Here is a 20,963-nt window from a genome sequence, read left to right on the forward strand (position 1 = left end):
CTTGAAATGGCCATATCAAATGAAGGCACAGGCCCATTAAACAGCCAAACAGATGATTAGTACCGCGACTATTTAGCTGTCTCAAATAGGTTGACGTATTTTCGGCAGAAAAATACACTTCTATTTTTTTATTAAAAAAATAAAAAGGCGGCAAAGCTAATTTTTCAATTGTTTTTACTTTTTTCTGTGAAAATATATACGTAAGAACGTTGCTTTTGTAAAATATTTCTATGATATTTATATTTCTTGCACCATTTTTGAGAAAAGCACTATATATGACTCGGCTGGAAGGCTACTTGCTGGCTTCGGATTCAATTAAACGGACTCCCAAGGTCGTCCGTTTAAAACGAATCCTCAGCCTGCAAGTAGCTACTTCCGAACCTCGACAATAATGTACTATTGTATACTGGTTCTAAATACCCTAACTAATGCATATGTACATTACGGCTTTGTCCAATGGCTAGGGACACCTGTATATGGTGGCTCTTCACCGATACGTCTGACGGATGAAACATATTTTATTAAAGAAAATATGTTCCTGAACATAAATAAATAAGGTTGCCTGAAGAAATATGGTCAAGGCTATTTTTAATAAATTTTTGAAAAAAAAATTTTTCTTTAAATTTCACCGACTTGTCTGACGAACGAAATAAGTTTCAATGGAAAGTATACAACTTGTACAACATGAATCAATTAGGTCGCCTATCTTTATCTAGTCACTGATTGCCGCTCTTTATTCATACAAAATATTCGACAAGGCCAAACCAACGAAGCCGCGAACGCGAGTGTGGAGTCGAGTTCGCATATCTGCGAAATCAGGAAACCAAACGTTTGGGGGCTAGGCTTTAAGCCCCCATACACACGAGAGCTTTTTCAACGCGCGTTAAAAAAGCGCTTGAATCTGTCCGCACCATAGAAGGTAGGGTCGTATAGAAGTGGTATACGCGTGCCTCCGAGAGGGACAAAACATAGGCAATGCGACACTATGATTGGTCGAATTTATTTGTTGCCCACCATACCATAACCCATACAAATTTATGGTGGGGAATAAAAAAAATGTAAGACTGACAAGGACAAACCATAATAGCGCTTTCGCTGCTACTCCTACTGAAAGATACATAAGACTATCCCGTTCGCTCATTTCCCCCACCCATCATGCCTTATCCAGTTAAAATACTAGATTCATGGTCCGCACTCTAAATTTGATTTAACGACCAAGGCTTAAAGTCGAAAATCCAACAACGCTTGATAAAAAGCGCCACCGCTGTCGTGTGAATATATAAATACACATGTATCCATTTGTATCATTCAAACGCTTTTATAACGCGCGTTGTAATAGCCGTAACATACTACCGCACCGCACAAAGGTCATTGTGGGACGCACCCATAAGTAAGAGGGAGAAAGAGATATCGCTTTCTCCTTAAGGCTCCATTCGAACGACAGCTTAAAAAGCGTTGCGTTAAAACCCGACGTTGGCGCTATTTTACCATTACTAATATTTGTGTTCATATGAACGCTTAAAAATCACTTGTGAGTCGTACTGCCAGGTACGCATCTCAGCAAAGCCATACTTTATTTGCTAGAAGTCTGTGCGGAAAGAGAAGAGTCGTGGCAGAAACGGGAACTAACATTTTAAATTTTATATGGCAATCAAACCTTTGACACCTGTAGGGCTACCGCCAATACCGAAAATCGTCAATTGCGGGCATTTTTCTCTGTCACTCTAATTACGCCTTCATTGGAGTAAAAGAGTAAGATCCCCGCAATTTGCGAATTTCGGTTTTCGCGGTAGCCCCTCTGTCTTGTAAAAAGTAAACAAACTTCTGTCATTATATATTTTTATTAACAAAAACAGCAAGTTTCATGCTTAAAATATTTTCAAAACACGATAAAACCGTACATAAAACCACAAGGAAAATTATATTTAACATTGTTCGGTTTTGTCAGCGGGAAGAAAATCGACTTACAAAAAGTCGCGGGACGTGTTTCCGCTATTCACGGGTATTGATGTTGTATTTAATATTAAATAATTACGTATTTAATAAGCCCCCTAAGTAACTTGTCTCCGGTACATAATCGGTAAGTATATTCATTCAAAATATATTAATTTTCATAAATATGCAGGTCATTCATGATCTTTAAAATAACTGACAAATAGTCTTGATACTTGCCATTTTATGCATATTTATATGTAATTTTTTTTTCAGGATTGTGTAAAAGTACCTACGGTATCTCGAATAAAAGACCGCTAAGTAGGTGATATGCAACAATTCGTAATCTACGTGCCGGATTCAAGCACATCCAGTTCAGATGAAGATAGTTCTATGAGTGTCCCTGGTTGTTCTGAAGCTAGCTCAACCATAAGTGACATTGAATATTTTAATTCAGACTTCGATTACAAAGAATAAAACTTTTTCTAATAAAATATTTCTTTATTTGTAAGTTAGTTTACTAGGTTCTGTTAGGTACGAAATTATATTTCATTTAGCACTAACTTTTCGGCGAAGTAAAATATCGTGTGATGAGAGAACCGGACATATCCCAATAAGGCCTACCTACTTATGCACTATTTTTATTCATATTCATATTTATTATTAATAATGTAGTACAAGTCATTAACACATACATTACAAGTCAAGTTAACAATGGGTGAAATATATCCCAGATAGTAAAAGTACAGTTCTATTGCCCAATTTCTACCCGATCTACCCGGTTTTGTATTAAAATAACTGTTGGACAGCACAGATTAGGCAGTACATAAATGAGACTCTATCTTGTTTGATGCTAAAATTACAGTTGTATTGGGCAGATTCTTAACTAGTTTTAGCAGTTATGTCAATCGCACTGTCACTTTTTAGTATCTGAGACATAAAAACAAGAGTGTTTTAAAAAGAAAACTAGAGCCTGCACTAAATCAGAGGATTGAGTTGACGAGCCGACACCACCACCAGGCTCCGTTTAGTAAGCCGTGGTAAAAAACCGTAACAAAAGGGATTCAAGTATCATGACCTTTAGTGTCGTACTATAATCACGTGACCAGTGTTGTCAGCATAGCAAAAACCATAAAATAGCACTGGCGCGCCCTCAAATCCCACGACTCTTCTCTTTCCGCACAGACTTATGAATATAGATTGAATATTTCAGGAATTTGTAAGCATAAGTTGACATTTTTAAGGTGAAACTAATAATAATCTTGACGGTTTAACACCAAAAATTGACACTTGACAGCCAACTGACAGCAGCGCCGGCGCTTTTTTAACGCTTGTGAGAACATATACACGGAGTTCCGTATGCTCTATTCAATTTGACGCCAACGCTCAACGCCGAAAATCGAACAGTGCTCGATAAAAAAGCGCCGCGCTTAAAAACCGCCTTCGTGTGAATACATACATGGTTATCCATTTGTGTCATTCAAACGCTTTTCTAACGCGCGTTGAATAAGCTGCCGTGCGTACGAGGCCTAAGCCCCCATTCCCACGGGCGCTTTTACAACGCGCGTTAAAAAAGCGTTTGAATGACACAAATAGATACATGTGTATTTATTCACACGACAGCGGTGGCGCTTTTTATCACGCGTTGTTAGATTTTCGACTTACCTAAGCCTTGATCGTTAAATCGAATTTAGAGTGCGGACAGATTCAAGCGCTTTTTTAACGCGCGTTGAAAAAGCTCTCGTGCTTATGGGGGCTAAAGATCTATAAAAGCGCCCGTTGGAATGGAGCTTAAAGTCGTAACACACTACTATACCGCACCGCGACATTGATGTGTAGCGCACGTATCGGTAGTGTGTAAAGCGGTATCCAGACGGGATGCTCAAATCGACCTAATTGATCAGAAATGAAATTGGCGTCAATCTCCAATTTAATCACCAATTTTAGATTTATGGTGATATTAGAGCCCTCTAAATTGAAAAATGCCCCAGTACGAAAATACTGGCGTCACAAATTGGTATTCTTGCGTCCGCACCTCATTTTATCGGTAATATCGGTCATAATCGGCGGTTGAATTCGGCGAGCCAATTTAGCATTTGAGTCCGCACGTCCTGATTCGATCGGGCAATTTAATCAGATTGGCGAAAAATTGACTTGTCTGGATACGCCTTATAGTAGTAACAGACTATCACACCGCACCAAGGTCATTGTGCGACGCACCCATAATAGTGATAACACACTATCGCACCGCACCAAGGTCATTGTGCGACGCACCCATACGTAAGAGCGAGAAAGCGATATTTCTTTCTCCCTCTCGCTTATGGGTGCGACGCACCAAGGTCGCGGTGCGGTGCGATAGTATGTTACCATTTTAAACACTATGTGGTGCGGACGCAAACGCCAATTTGTCCACTGTCACCAATTTTAAATTTAGGGTGATATTTGAGGGCTCTAAATAAATAAAAAATGCCCTCAAACACGAATACTAGCGTCACAAATTGGTATTCTTGCGTCCGCACCCCATTTCATCGGTAATATCGGTCATAAACGGCCTTTTGCGTACACAGGACCTGATATAATCGGACAATTTAATCAGATTGGCAAACAATTGTCCTCGTCTGGACAAGCCTTATCATATATTAACATTTTCAGTATCGCGCCTTTTTTAATAGTTAATAGCGAGTGTCTGGCTGTATTTGTTAAATCCGAATAATAACGAATTCCTTTTTTGAAAGGTCGCATAGTCTTTCAATTATTATAACGTTTCTCTGATCTAGTGGATATCAGTGAAATAGTTTTAAATTATTACTATTAATTAGTCAGATTTGCAGTGATTGTGAACACAATTGTGATTTAATTTAAGTTCCGAGTTCAATTATGTTTTCTTTCAGATAAACTACATTTCAAGATAGTGAAGTATTCATTTAAAAAGGGCGCCTTTCTTTGCGGTCCTGAACGTTTTCACCTTAACATACTAATTAATGTCTTCGAAAGAATACTTATTTGTTACAATATATTACAAGAACTGTCGAAAAAAAGTACATATTTCGTATTTCTGCAATCCAATATCGGAGTGCTTAAAAAAACCCGTGTGATAACGCCGTTATAGAAGTAATATACCATAGACTACAGACTCGACGTAGTAGAGTTGGTTCCGTCAAACTTGCCACTTATCCTTTCTTTCGCGATCCAGCAAAGATGGGTGAGTGCCTCCGTGTAGTGCTATATTTAATCTCTTATAATCTTGTGTTTCTTATTTTAATTTTGTTTAAAGAGCGGTGTAAAATGTGACATTAATTTCTTTACGTATTTTGTATTAATATTTTCGCTTTTAGACCATAATCACTATATGTGAATTCATTCCGGATTCTGTAGCTTTACTGCTGCAAGTCTTTAGTGTATATTCTTAGTTTTAAGTGAGTGTTATTCGTTTTATCAGGTATCAGTCGTGATCATTGGCATAAGCGAAGGGCCACTGGCGGCAAACGTGCACCCATTCGTAAGAAGAGGAAGTATGAGTTGGGTCGCCCGGCAGCCAACACCAAGGTAAGGATTGTGTGTTAATTAATCTTTTTTGAATGCCAAGCTAATAAAGACACCTTTTAAAAGTTAGTGTTGCACCTCGATAAGTACTTATTTGTTATTTCAAGTTGTTTTGTATATTATAACCTATAAAAGTGTACCTACATGTGACTTAATTGTTGTAGTCATATCTGCACTATGTCAATACCGTTCTTAAACGCTACTTTTCTTTACTTGCAGCTTGGCTCCCAGCGTATTCATTTAGTGCGCTCGCGTGGTGGCAACGTGAAATATCGGGCCCTGCGCCTTGACACAGGAAACTTCTCTTGGGGATCTGAGTGTAAGTTATCCATACTATTAGCACATTCCGCTTTTCCTTGCTGCGCTGACTAATTATAATTTCTTTTTGAACCTGTGTAATTGGGACTCATGCTTGTACAAGGTTCAAATATATGTGCCCGCCAGCTTGATTGTTACAACACTCAACAAAGTTTACATACTATTAGAATTACCCTCTGAATGTTGATAATCCATTTGGCTCAATCATCTGGAAACCTAGCTGGCTTGCCGTTTTCAAGTTAATGGTACCACATTGTAATCTTAAAGGATACCTTTTAGTTTAGTGGTTCTAATAGCCTCCTAGCCTAAATGGTAGTGTCACTGTGTAGTGCCTATGCTGGAGGCCTAGTGTTAACACATTCACTGCCTAGAACATGTGTGTTCATTTTGTACTGGAAACAGGGGGTGCCCAGCCCTGAAAGTGTTAAACCTGGGTATTTGTTCCGAATTTATGGATTTTTTGATGTAGTATTTATCTATTAGACATGTTGTCACTGTAGCTTATTGTAAGCATGACCCAGTGCCCAGCAGCACTTGAGGGACAAATGTCTTAAGTCTTAGTACATTTTGTTTAAAATCAACAACAACTAGAATTAATAGTCAAAATTACCTTGTTTGTTACCATTTAAAATTATAGGCATTGTGAAGAAAATTAGACAAGCGGGTTGCAGAATTAGGTTGAATCACTTGGTTTTTTCATTGCACTATAGATTGTTCTCCACTCTCGGTCAATTGGTCAGACTAACTAGTTTGGTCTTTTTTTTAGTAGTTGGTAGTTGTTGATGGCTGGGAATGAATAGGAACCGGATTTACATTAGAAAACCTTTGTAAAATGTTCCCTGTCCAGGTGCCCACAATGTGAGGCCATAAAGCTTTTTTTCAAGAGTCCATGCTTCCACTATCAACACTATTCAAAGTGAAAACACACTGGTGCTTAAGTGCGTGTGAAAACTGTCCCTTTAACTTTTTTGCCGCCACGTCAGTTAGGTAATTAAGTATCACCTATCTATGCCATGTCAAAAATTGCACATAAACAAACCTGACCAAAACCAAGACTTGATATGAAGTTTTGGCGTGTGGAGCACGGAATGTACTGACTTTATATCAGGTCAATGGTGGCAAATATATTATTCAAAAACCGGACAAGTGCGGTTTGGACTCACCCACCGAGGGTTCCGTACTTTTTAGTATTTATTGTTATAGCGGCATCAGAAATACATCATCTGTGAAAATTTCAACTATCTATATAACACGGTTCATGAGATACAGCTTGGCGACAGACAGACGGACAGACAGTGGAGTCTTAGTAATAGGGTCCCATTTTTACCCTTTGGGTACGGAACCCTAATTATCTTGGACTTGCTTGACCAAATAGTATTTCGTGCTACAGGTACAGTCACAAAATTTAATTTCTGACCCATTTCGTACCTTGTCACAGTGACAATCAATGTGAAGGTAAGTAGATACTTCATACTATTGTCACAGTGACAATCAATGTGAAGGTAAGTAGATACTTCATACTATTGTCACTGTGACAATCAATGTGAAGGTAAGTAGATACTTCATACTATTGTCACTGTGACAATCAATGTGAAGGTAAGTAGATACTTCATACTATTGTCACAGTGACAATCAATGTGAAGGTAAGTAGATACTTCATACTATTGTCACAGTGACAATCAATGTGAAGGTAAGTAGATACTTCATACTATTGTCACAGTGACAATCAATGTGAAGGTAAGTAGATACTTCATACTATTGTCACAGTGACAATCAATGTGAAGGTAAGTAGATACTTCATACTATTGTCACTGTGACAATCAATGTGAAGGTAAGTAGATACTTCATACTATTGTCACTGTGACAATCAATGTGAAGGTAAGTAGATACTTCATACTATTGTCACTGTGACAAAGTACAAAAATAATAAAAGTACAAAATGGGTAGGAAATTAAATTCTGACTGTACACAATAAGTGTTCTAATGTCCAAGGGCAGTTCACAAGTTTCAAAACAGGCTTGAGACTTTCAAGACCTTATTATGTACCGATGTATACAATATATTATTATTAAACAATAGCACCTAAAATGGTAAATAAAATCAAAGTATCTATACAAGACTAAACCAATTTTGTTTGATTAAAAGTTTTCTAAGTCTTTTACGATTCCTATATATTTTGCACTTTTGGTCAAAATTTTTCGTGCACCTCCTTTGCTTTAGGCCAGCGGTCGGCAACCTGCGGCCCGCGGGCCGCATGCGGCTCGTGAAACTGTCACTTGCGGCCTGCGAGCCTCCCTGGCTAAGTAATATTAACAAACAACAATGTCTGATAAAGTTATAAATATTAACAAAGTGCGGCCCGCGTCAACTTACTCATCGTTAACTACTATGTGGCCCTTGGCTGCTAAAAGGTTGCCGACCGCTGCTTTAGGCGAACCGATATTCATACAATATTATGCAACTGTTGGTTTTTTTTTTATTCTGTCTTCTAGGCAAAGATCTACTAACCCAGCGGTTCTCAATCTTTTTTTTTGACGGAACCCTTTTGGAAAGCGAAATACTTGATGGAACCCTACAATGGCGGTGGCGTCATAGTAAAATTTTTCGAAGCGACTAAAGCATAGTGTTCTAAATTCTTGCGGAACCCCTGCAGGGGTGTCGCGGAACACTAGGGTTCCGCGGAACACACTTAGAGTATTGCTGTACTAACCAATATTTACTTTGATTTTATTTCTAATTTTAGGTGTTTGCCGCTGTCTTAGAAAAGATATTCTGGCAACGGTACAATACCTTACATTTGCATTGTCTTAAAATTCTCGGGCCTGTCTTTACGAGACTCAACTTCGTTTCGTTTTGTAACTTCGGCCCTTGAATTTTAAGAAACCACAATACTATTATTTAGATATCACTGTCAGTTATTTAATTGACAGATTGTACTGTTGCAGTAGAAAAAGTCAAACCATTGTAGGAATGTTCATGGTACTAGTGTTAACATTTTTTTTATCTTATTCTAAGAGCTTATTAGATGACGCCTTCGAGCAACACCGGCTTCCGACACGTCGGAAGGGAGGGGCCCAAGCGATATCTTACCGTACAAATCTTTCTGCAATTTTTTGCGGGGGGAAAGGTGCACACAGTCGCACTTCTCACACACTTACATACAAAATCCAATCTGTAATGAGAATGACGACACAAATACATAGAAAATGACACCCTACACAGACAAATCTTGCACACCTCGTTCTGTTTTTGTGTACGGACGAGTCACAAGTGTCACAACACGCACACTATCACATTTTCGTCGAAAAATTTCATTGTTTTCTGAGAGATGCGAAGATGGATTTGTCGCTCGACCGATTCGCAATTTGGTCTTGTTTTCAGTGTATTTTTTAATTTGATTTCAAAACTGCTGTGAAACAATTTAAATTAATAATTAAATTCTACCTAACCTAACCTTTTTTACAGACTGTCTCTTTAATTTTAATAATAGGGTTGTTCATCCTATTTACCTTATTAAGTTATGATTATAATTAATAATAAGGTAAATCCTATTTACCACAGTAGAACAGTAAAACATTAAATTGTTTCAGCTTGGGATTGCGAATGTTCATGCTACATGCGATGTGAATGATTGATATAAAACAATTTTTGTTGATATAAATATGAATGGTGTAAATGTAAAGTAATTCATATAGTCTGTCAAAAAACTTTGTCAATAGAAAAAGGCGCCAAATTTCAAATTTTCTATGGAACGATAACCCTTCGCGCCTCCATTTTTAAATTTGTCGCTTTTTTTTACTGACGGAAATGGCTTAACAGGCTATAGCTGATATGTGTACCTGTAGGCTTAGCACAAAAGCGCCGCGCGTGTAGTGTCGGCCAAAGGGGCCAAATAAATCTCAACATATCTTTATTTCTATGTTAACGAAGGTGTGTGTGTTGCCATATGTATGCTGACTATACACAAGTACATGCAAGTCCTCTTGCCCTAGTACTTAGCTGTACTGCCGTCGGATATTAAAAGGCACTGTGAACAAAATGTGAATTGATTGGTATTTGTACTTTGTTCCAGGTTCCACCCGAAAGACTCGCATTATTGATGTTGTGTACAACGCGTCCAACAATGAGTTGGTGCGTACTAAAACGCTGGTGAAGAACGCCATTGTTGTGGTGGATGCGACTCCCTTCCGTCAGTGGTACGAGTCACACTACTTGTTGCCACTAGGCAGGAAGAAGGGTGCTAAACTAGTAAGTATACAGATAGTTTACATTAACTATTTATTATAACACCCCCTAGAAAAAGTAAACCGAAATGTAAAAACCGAAATGTAAAAACCGAAATGTAAAAAGCGAAATGTAAAAAGCGAAATGTAAAAACATAACTAACTTAATTAAAACCAGATAAAAAATAAATATTTAAATAAAGCAACTCTAGAACGCAAAACAAGAATCTAACCTGAATCATGCCAGGGACAGAAAACTGGCAAATTCTAGGGGAAAGGCAAACTGACAAGGAAACATCCAGTTACAAACACTATTTAAAATATGTATATAGATAAGTTTAAATGTCAAAAATAAAGGCTATATTATTATTCTTGCGTTCAATATTTGTGTCGCGTAAATTAGTGAGGCAATTTGCCGATAGAAGGCGCTGCACACAAGTATACTTTGTATACTTGTGGTTGCTTGTGGTAAACATGCTTCGTGTTTAATAGTTGCATGAAATAATTGAAACTACAAGATCCTTCAAATAGTAATAATTTTTAGAGACACAGTAGCGGCAAAAATGTCGTATAATTTTTTTAGATACTTATTTTTTAATCATTTCTCAAAAGAGGTTCTACTGATTTTAATGAACTTTACCATATAGGGACGTATGAAATCGAGAATTCGAAAAAACTAGAGTTCATTTTCAAAATAGTTGGTCTTACATTTTGTAAAATATAATAGTATGTACAGTCAACTGTAAAAATATGGGTAGCCAACTTATTCAACTTTTTGCTCTTGAGTGTAGTTTTTTTTTTTTTTTTCATTTATATCAGTTTGACATCACGGTTGTCACCGTGATGATAAACTGAAAATTAAAAAAACCAGGTTTTGAATATAAGCTCCTCATGTTTGTAAATATTACCAACCTTGTTTGGGCCATTGCTTGACTGGCAGATAATTTCAACACAACAATGACATGTACATTTTTCATGATTGTACAATAGTTTCAATCTTACCCCAACGCACCATAAATTTGAGTAATTATGAACGAATTATTTTTTAAGTAACTTGGGTTGCACAAAATGATGATTTGCGTGTCGTTTGAAATGTGTTTGATAAATATGCAAAACTGAATTCGTGCAACCCTCACAAATTCTGATTATATTGAAAGATATTAAGACTGCAAATGCAAATAAAAACCAATGAAAAAAAAACCCGCCCTACCCGTCTGACCACTCGATAATAGTCATCGTAAGCAAGGGAGTGCCGCCTTCTGACAGCAAGACCTGAAAGAAAAAAACACACTTTATTCCCAACTTTTACAAATGGTAACAACTTGATGACAATGCCTGCGAATAACCCAAAAATGAGTTGGGATTTTCTGTGGTTTCAGTATTAAGAATAGTGTATAGAGTAATAGCTTTATACTGTATCATATGACTATTATTTACAGACTGAAGCTGAGGATGCCATCATCAATAAGAAGCGTAGCAAGAAGACCGCCAAGAAGTACATCTCAAGACAGCGTCTCTCCAAAGTGGAAGCTGCACTAGAGGAACAGTTCCACACTGGCAGACTATTGGGCAAGTCCATTAATTCACTATGTTATGTCGATCCATATCAAAAGAGCTCTCACTATGCGGTTTTCACCTATCAATCAATTGAGTTGTTCTTTGATTTCCAACAAAGCTGAAAATTTGCATACATATATAAGTGGGGTGACAATGTAATATTATGGTACCTTTGAGTTGATCTGATGATGGAGACAGGAGGTGGCCATTGGAACTCTGTGATAAAACAACCCAATCTAAGTCTTTGGGGTTTTTTATAATTTTCTCAATAAGTATTAGTTGCCTGCGGAAAGAAAAGTGCAGTCAGCGATTAAAGCTTGTATCATAATAGTTATTTACGATACAAGTGCGGAAAAGAGCAAATTCGAAACGAGTGGCGATAAATTAAAACACGACCGAAGGGAGTGTTTTAAATCGACACGAGTTGCGAATTACCTTTTCGCACGTGTATCATACAACGTTTTACAGTACATATGGCCTTTTAAACTTTTGACATAGGCACGGAAAGTGCTTATTGCTGCTCTAGTGCGAGAAACAGCACTTTTCCCGCACTAGAGTTCCGTGCGTATGTCAAAAGTCAAAAGGGCCATATGTACTGTAATAGTACATTTCAATGCAAGTGGGGAAAGTATGTTATTATTTACGAGTCCCGAGATGTCTTTTATGAGCCGTAGGCGAATAAAAGACACGGGACACAAGTAAATAATAACACTTTCACACGTACATTGAACGACGTTTTTTAATACAATTGCGAAAAAATCACAATAATACAAATATTGGTAACATGACCAGTGCACTTACAGTTACGAATTTTCCCTTGAACTTGAATGATATTGTATATTCAGCACAAACTACGTTCAGCGTTGATTTACATTGCCAAAATTAATCACATTAACTCATTTCATACAAAAACACTCTTACAGTTGCAATTTAAGAGAATTATTTTGATACAACTAATGAATTTAAAGTGAAAATGGCGGACGCCGGTTTTACTTTTTAATTTTTATTTTTTTCTGTTAACGTCAGCCAACGTGGCAATGATAGTTCCATTCAGCCAAATAATAATTTTTTTTTAGTGAAATGTCGTATTTTGTAACGTTTTATTTATATAATAACAAATAGATATTTACTTTATATCGTGTAACAATACTTTTTGTACGTAATAAATGTCTAATGGCAAATTAAAAATATATAAAGTTTTTGAACATCCAAACTCTTTGGTGTGGACGTATCGATTAAGGTCAGAATTAAATTTAAAAAAGCTAGAAAAGTAAAAAGCACTAGTTCGCAAAAAACAACTTTGCGAACGCTAAACAGCTACGTAAAGTAGCACTTTTTGAGCAACTGTATTAAAAAACGTTGTACGATACACGTGCGAATAAGTAATTCGAAACTCGTGTCGATTTAAAACACTCCCTTCGGTTGTGTTTTAATTTATCACCACTCGTTTCAAATTTCCTCTTCATCGCACTTGTATCGTAAATAACTATTTTGTCAAAAAACTTATTTTAGTTCTATCCGATTTATTAAATAGAAATTATGTCAAAAATAAGCTATCTATGTTTTTCTAATAATTATCTGGTGCTTTATTAAGGGCATAGTTTGAAATAATTATTTTTAAATACAGGAAACATCCCTATTTAAATTAATATGATGATATATAAAAGTTTGAATCTGCATTTCTGGCTGTTCCCGTTTTGGGGCCAGCCTAGCAGTTGTATGATCTACTTGTCATAGTTACTCTGATAGTTTGTATGAAATTTAATTAGTAAAAATATTATTTATTGCCTTGTTGTAATTTGTGTTTGTTTAATGTAGCGTGTGTTGCAAGCCGCCCGGGCCAGTGCGGCCGCGCCGATGGTTACGTGCTTGAAGGCAAGGAGTTGGAGTTCTATCTGAGGAAGATCAAGTCCAAGAGAGCAAAGTAAGGGACGTGTAATGTAGAAATAAAACACTAAACCACATCATTCATGTTGTTTAATTTATTTGCAGACATCGGATTTTTGACGTTATGCTAACACCGCATTGCGGTTTGGCATTTTTTATTATATGAGGATTTAATACACAATAATACCTCGTTTTTTTAGCTTTAGAAAAGATTCAGGCATCAACTAGTCACACCAAAATGTTGTTCTAACCGGTCACACCGCCAAAAGCAAATTTGTTTCAATTCGTCACAAGTAAATTTAGTTCTATTAACCCTAAACCAGGCGAAGGGATATATTCCTCCCACATCTTATATCGGTTACCGTAGTCAGGTTTTAACTCCAAACCTCCTACAAAATATTTTGTCAATCCCTGAAAATAGTATTTTATGATCTTCATTCACAACACGCTTCTAAATCGCGTATCGCTATATCTTTGGCAGCCGTTTAACCCTTTATAAGGCAGAGACGATTTGAAAACCACTTAGTTAATAAACATTTACGGAGAAGAACATCCTCTTTTTTATTTAACTATAATGATATTATATAGCGAGTATATCAGGCTTTCTTTCCTCATTCATACTTATTCGGTCAGTATTTAATTTTAGTGTAATTAATTAATTTATAGTATGTGGTCAATTTATGCACTATGCCTGTCAAGGGAAGCAAGCTATCGTCATTGTTTCCATTATACTATTAAAAATATACACGTTGCTGTATCTATTAATTTGAATTATAGCTCTTGCAATTCACGATGGCGAGTGGCGAGACTCTTATTGGTATGATGACAAGGTCTAATTTTGATAAATCCACTCTCCATCGTGAATTGCAATAACTGTACTACGTTGTTTGTAGTGTCAGGAAAGTGTATCATTTGCCACTTAAGATTAATGAAATTATAAAAGGTTACATGCTATATCGATAAGTATTGTAATTAGAACTTTTTGCGGAAGTCTCTTTCTAACTCCTTGATAGAAAGAGACTTCCGCTTGTAAATTGTATCGTGGGACCACAGATTATAATTTTTTCAGTGATATTCGTACATTAATCCTACCCACTACAAGATACACAATAATGTTCGATTTACCGTATGTAGTCAATTAAACGCCAGTCTGTACAGAGCACGTTATGTTTGTTATGTCAATGAATAGGTGTATTGGAAACAGATTATCTGAAAACTCAAGTGCACTAACAGGCTGAGTGCATATATTGACCACATGTTTTTCTTAATGACTTCGTTTTTTTTGCCGTAGATGTGTTCCCCAGTGCATTACAAACATGGTAGTGTATTTAACTTTCACGTAGCATATCTGTATAACTGAGGCCTTATAAAGGGTTAAATTTACTTGAACTCTAATTTCAGTAAACTACGGAGAATTTCGAACACTCCTTGATTTCTATGTTTCTATCTGAAATGAAACAGAAGTACATAGGTCGAACAATTTTTTGATATTTTGTAGATTTTGAGTGTTGAAAGGTGTGGTACTATACAGCACGTCCACGGATGATTTTGATTTTTTATTTAATTTATACGGTTTCATACAGGGTGTCCCTAGCCATTGGACAAAGCCGAAATGTACATATGCATTAGGGTATTTAGAACCAGTATACAAAGTACCATAATAATCGGTGTAGCGGTTACGAAGAAATTAACAAATTATGATTTTTTTACTTTGGAGCAACCTGTATGTGTTAGTAGATCCTGAGGTAATAAATAGTATGAAACCTTCTTCGACCATTTTGATTATCTTTTTTATTTATGACATTAATAAGATTCTGACTTTTGACAAATGTCATGCCGCCCATTGCCGCACATTTTCAAAAAAATTGTCAAAAGCACTGCCAAAGATGTATGTTTCTTTTTGTTGTCGATTATTGGAAATACCTTTTGTTTGATAATTTATCTTTTGATCTAATTTAAAAAATATTACCGTTAGAGCATTTCTTAGAAGTAACCCTACGTGGGATTTCAGGGTTTCTCCAATGACTATATCCTGTATAAATAATTAAAAAAAAAATCCAATAAAAATTTGGTATTTTTATTTTTTTCGAATAAACCTGAAAAATAAAAGCCTGTAAAATAAGAATATTTTTATATGCACACAAAAATTAAAATTTCATGAAAAAGCCCAGTAAGGCTATTTTTATAACGAGGAATTACTATTCCTCGTTATAAAAAGAGATACACTCTGTCTCAATTATAGAGGTAAATGTGACTATACAATCACAACAACTAATCCCAGTTATAGAGGTTCGTTTTATCTCACTAATAGAGGTAATTCAGTGCTAAAGTGACCGCACCATGAGTCCCAGCTATAGAGGTTTCTCACTTATCCAGGTCCCACTTAACCAGGTTTCACTGTAAATATCAAGTGACAAGTATAAGTATGTAAACCGCGTTAAAATCACGCCAAGAAATGTGGTTTTTATTATTAAATCATGTACAAACAACAACACTTAACTGTATATTGTTGAACCTTATTACAAAGACATAAGGTCCACCGATGTACAGTTACCAGTGTGGGCGATGGTACTTACTTTCAATTCTAGTTAATAAAATGATTCTTTTTATTTAAGTGTATGATTTTATAGCCACAATCATAAATATATTATGTATACTTACCCCAAAAACAAAAGCTATACATAGCAAAAAAAACCTAATATAAAATTTCTTTTTTGAACATACTTTTTTTCTGGAATACCTAAAAGGATGGAAATAGTTATTTGTACAACAAGAGATCAAAGTTTGATATTTCTTCGAGTGCTTATTTTGAGTCCCGTGCAAGCGAAAGATTCTATAATAGATTCACGAGCGTAGCGAGTGAATCTAATTTAGAATCTTGAGCGTAGTAAGGGATTCAAAAGCGCACGAGATGTAAATAACTTTGATCTCGTGTAGTACACAAAATTTTTCACCCTAAGCAGTGAGAACATACCTAGAGGGACAGAGATAATAGAACCCAAGTATATCGAACTTGTATTAGACCCCGCATGTTGAAATGACTATAAAGGTCACTTGAATGTCATTTTGTCTCACTCAGTGAGCAAAATCGCATTTTGCTCACTGAGTGAGACCTTCAGTGAGCAAAATGCGATTTTGCTCACTGAGTGAGACAAAATGACTCAGTGAGCAAAATCGCATTTTGCTCACTGTTTTTAACAAGCAAAGTGCCCTTGTTCGAGCTGCTGAGGTGAAAAAAATATATGTTGAGGTACTAAAAAGGTAGTAAATATTTACTAGCATGTCATGTAGTTGTGTTGTCTCAAACCATGTAAAAAAAATGGTCCAGACATCCTGACGTCAGAATGTATGGCCACTTTAGTTCTTCGGGTTTTCGCTGTCAATCGAGGTACTAATTATTTGAAGTTAGGTACCAAATAGTAGCAAAAAGGTAGTGTATTTTGATATTATCTAAACATCAAATATCTCAAGTGGTCCAGGGGTCCTGACGCTTACGTTTCCGCCATTATAAACGATGCTCCGATACAAATACAACGCTGCTCGTCGCAGTGCGGCGTAAACGCCATCGACAATAAGGTCCCTTTACATTGATGATCCCACATTTAGACATTATGCGCGCGCGAACTCTCATGAGATTTTAGTTATTTCAACCAGCCGATCAAAAAAAATGTAATGAAAGTCGCATGCGAGTTCGCGCGCCGTCTAAATCAGCCCTTAGGTTCACCTTTTTTAATCATGACAGCGATTTTTGCAGTATGACTGTCACATTTTGATGTGCTTGTAGATAGTACAATTTGAGTACATTTGTTTTGTATTCATTTGACATTAAATTAACCATAGATATAGTGTGGTCGTGCCAGGCAGTATCTACCCAGCACGACCACGACCTATATGTCGCTATGCCAAAACCGTGCGAGTACATTTTTTAAAAACACAAGTACATAAAAGTACATTTCTTTTCATGAATATGTACCGCAAAAGAAATAATAAAATCATCCCTGGACGTGCTGTATAGTACCACACTGTTGAAAGGTAATGTAATCGTAAAAATTGCTAAATATTCATGCATTATTGTGTATGACCAGAATTAGGATGTGGGTTGACATTATCCCATGGCCTTATTAGAGTTTAAACTGTGCGGGAGCTATTCTGCCCATGGCCCGGTAAATTGTCTTGTCAAGTCATAAAAACTCACGTAAGATTAAAAACTGTTTTTGTGTTCAACCTAGAGCGATTCAGTGATTGATATAATGTTTCGTAGTAGATTTGGAGTTAAACCTTGACTATTATAACCGATATAAGATGTGGGAGGAATATATCCCTTCGCCTGATCATGAATATAATAAGACAAAATCGAGTATGACAGATAATTACTTAGACAGGCGATGGGATAACCGTAACCCACATTTTTATTTCTGGTTTAAAGGAACATCTCCGACTTTCGTAAATACATTTTTACAAGGCGTTCAATACGGTTGTAACAGTATATACTTGGTATATATGTCGCAGTCAAAAGTGTGAACTGGTCAAAAGAACTTTTAACCGACAAAAACAGACAAAACTGCTTTTGACTGAGCATGTTGGTCAAAAGTAGTTTTACCTGAAAATCATTGGTTAATAGTAATTGTGACTGTTACTATCAGTCAAAAGTACTCGCAGAAATAGGTAGGTTAGGGTTAATTTTTTTTAGCTTCGCCCTAAAAACGAAACTGTTCCCAGAGATAGGTAGGTTAGGGTTATTTTTTTTTGCTACGGCCTAAAAACGAAACTGCTGCCAGAAATAGGTATGATTTTCAGGTAAAACTACTTTTGACCAACATGCTCAATCAAAAGCAGTTTTGCCTGTTTTTGTCGGTTAAAAGTTCTTTTGACCAGTTCACACTTTTGACTGCAACATATACAGTACGTATAAAGACACGCTAGTTCTTAGGGGCCTGGTAAAGGGTTAAGTAACATCGTAGTTTTGTAGCTATTCGCAGGCTTGTGATTGCACATTGTGGTCACACGGCAAATCTGTTCCTATCGTCATTCCTTCAAACAGTTCTAACTGCTCAAGTCTTTCTTGCGCTTCCGTCCGGGTGGCGAATTTACAAAAGCTATACTATTTCAGTCACGACTCAGATTCTAATAGGTGAGCTTTTGTTTATGCATATTACTTGACAATATCTATATCGTTTCAGTAAAAAGTACTCACTGAAATGGATTAGCTTTTGGCATACATATTTTCAAATATTATTTACGCCAAAACCTAGTCAAGTTTAGTAAGTTCAGTCACGTTTGAATGTGATATCAAAATTTTAATAATACTCATTTACTCAAATGGTTTACATTTTGTCGTGATATATTTAAACATTAATGCTCTCACAATACCTAGTCGAGCGGAGTCTCGCCGTCATTATTCAATATTATTCATCGAGTATTATTTGTACGATACTAAAGTTCACTGAATATTGATTTCAACAATTCTTTTTTTACTAAATTACCTTTCACCTAGTATTCACGTTAAATTGTCAAAAAAGTAGTTTAGGTTAGTTTGATCTGCAACCTCCAAGAAAACGAAATGTTGCTGGAAAAGTGGGTTAGGTTAGAACTGCGACCCCCCAGAAAACGAACTGTTACCAAAAATTTGGGTTAGGTTAAGTTAGAACTGCGACCCTCAAGAAAATGAACTGTTGCCAGAAAAGTGGCTTAGGTTAGGTTAGGTTAGGAACCCCCAGGAAAATGAACTGTTGCCAGAAAAGTCGTTCTATGTAAAGAAAAGTCGGTTCGCTGTTTGGTCGCAGTTCACCTAACACACTCCTCCTCGCTTCGCTCGTCGTCGCACCTATCTTGACTCAGTGAACTCTGTCAAATGACTAGACGATATCGTATTAATAATTATCTAGCAAATGGAAAGATTGGACCAAAGAAATGACACTCCAAACGTTGTACACATAATAATAATATACTTAACAATAATTCTATAAAGTAAAACATTGTCATGATGAAAATTTGGCGAATGTTGGTTGCCAAAGTAAATCATCTGCGAAAACTTGTCTGGCAAGTGAAATTCGGACACTAAAACTTCGGAGAAAAGGCAGAATAGCATAGTAAATCTTGGTCCTTAAATAAATCATCTACTTAATTATGTACCAATGTATTATAAAATACAGTCGACTTATAATTTATATTATGATTTCACACTAAACATGTCCTAATAAGAAATCTCAACGGATATAGTTGTTAAATGAAAAAAAAAATTTAGGCATTTTTAAGTAATTAGCACGAACAGTAGTTAATACAATACAATCGGAGTCATTACTAAAATATTATTCAAGTTTTAGATCGCAACAAGCTAGCATTTGTAGCAACAATATCCATATTAATTTAGCCAACAAAGTCTATACGATTTCAGTAAATTTCTGTACTGTAATGGATTAGGGTTTGGTCAAGTTTTGTCCAAACAAAAGCTAATCCAGTTCAGTTCGCATCCGGACCTTATCAGTATAGGCTTTGTAAATTCGCGTCCGGGTGTGCCTAACACGTAGTCTTAGGTATATAATTAAATAAATAATAAACATTATAGGACATTCTTACACAGATTGACCAAGTCCCCCAGTATAGTGTAGTAAATGAAGCAAGTTGTTGTATGGAGACCCATGCATTAATTTCTCAGTCGATGAAATTTTGCTTGGTTATTGTATAGTATGAGCCGAAACTAACATATAAATATCCAAAAAAAAAAAGTCTCCTAAGTTAGGTATTTATACGTAAAAGTACAAATCTGTTTACATATTGAACTGAGTAATTCCTCCGTCCAAAATTATTTTACCAAATAAGTTATTTGTATCATTATGTAATACTAGAAAAAAATCTAAAACTTTTGTCAAACATGAGAATATTTTTTTATGATTAAGGCCGTTCCCGTACCCAAATGAAATCTACAATCGAGCCTCCCCTCACGCCACCCATCCCGCCCCTAGATACAATGACGATACAACAGCGCCACGCAAGAAGTAGCGACTTAAATGAACTAACAGGACACTGATTTGTAAAACGTATTACTAAATACTGAAAAAAAGCATGCTGCATCTCATAGATGGCGTTAAAGTTAAATTGGAAGAATAAATGAAACATAGTGCAAATTAAATATTCATTTTAATGAAGTCAACTCTTATTTCAATAATATTTAATTATGAGGGTGTAAATACAGTTTATATTTAAAAAAAATTAATGACTGCAAGTTTTCTATAATATCATTATTTATTAGGTATACTGTGCAGGTATATCATCGATATTTATTAAAAAAAAACCGGGCAAGTGCGAGTCGGACTCGCGCACGAAGGGTTCCGTACCATATTGCAAAAAAAAAAAACAAAAAAAAAGCAAAAAAAAAAACGGTCACCCATCCAAATACTGACCACTCCCGACGTTGCTTAACTTTGGTCAAAAATCACGTTTGTTGTATGGGAGCCCCATTTAAATCTTTATTTTATTCTGTTTTTAGTATTTATTGTTATAGCG

At 36.1% G+C, this 20,963-nt stretch overlaps 1 protein-coding gene and 1 long non-coding RNA gene across 2 annotated transcripts in view; one reads left to right on the top strand and one right to left on the bottom strand.

Annotated features, from left to right (window-relative positions):
- Positions 1 to 20,963, bottom strand: part of LOC134804941 (uncharacterized) — a 384,312-nt gene that overhangs the window by 117,050 nt on the left and 246,299 nt on the right. The gene's annotated exons all lie outside the window — the stretch shown is intronic.
- LOC134804890 (small ribosomal subunit protein eS8) lies at positions 5,010 to 13,537 on the top strand. The gene is made up of 6 exons (XM_063778201.1): positions 5,010 to 5,134; positions 5,372 to 5,478; positions 5,695 to 5,794; positions 9,866 to 10,041; positions 11,456 to 11,585; positions 13,392 to 13,537. The coding sequence occupies exons 1-6, from the start codon at positions 5,131 to 5,133 to the stop codon at positions 13,499 to 13,501; spliced, it is 627 nt and encodes a 208-aa protein (XP_063634271.1). The 5' UTR covers positions 5,010 to 5,130; the 3' UTR covers positions 13,502 to 13,537.

The sequence above is a fragment of the Cydia splendana genome, chromosome Z (genome assembly GCF_910591565.1).
Source record: "Cydia splendana chromosome Z, ilCydSple1.2, whole genome shotgun sequence".
NCBI lineage: Eukaryota > Metazoa > Arthropoda > Insecta > Lepidoptera > Tortricidae > Cydia > Cydia splendana.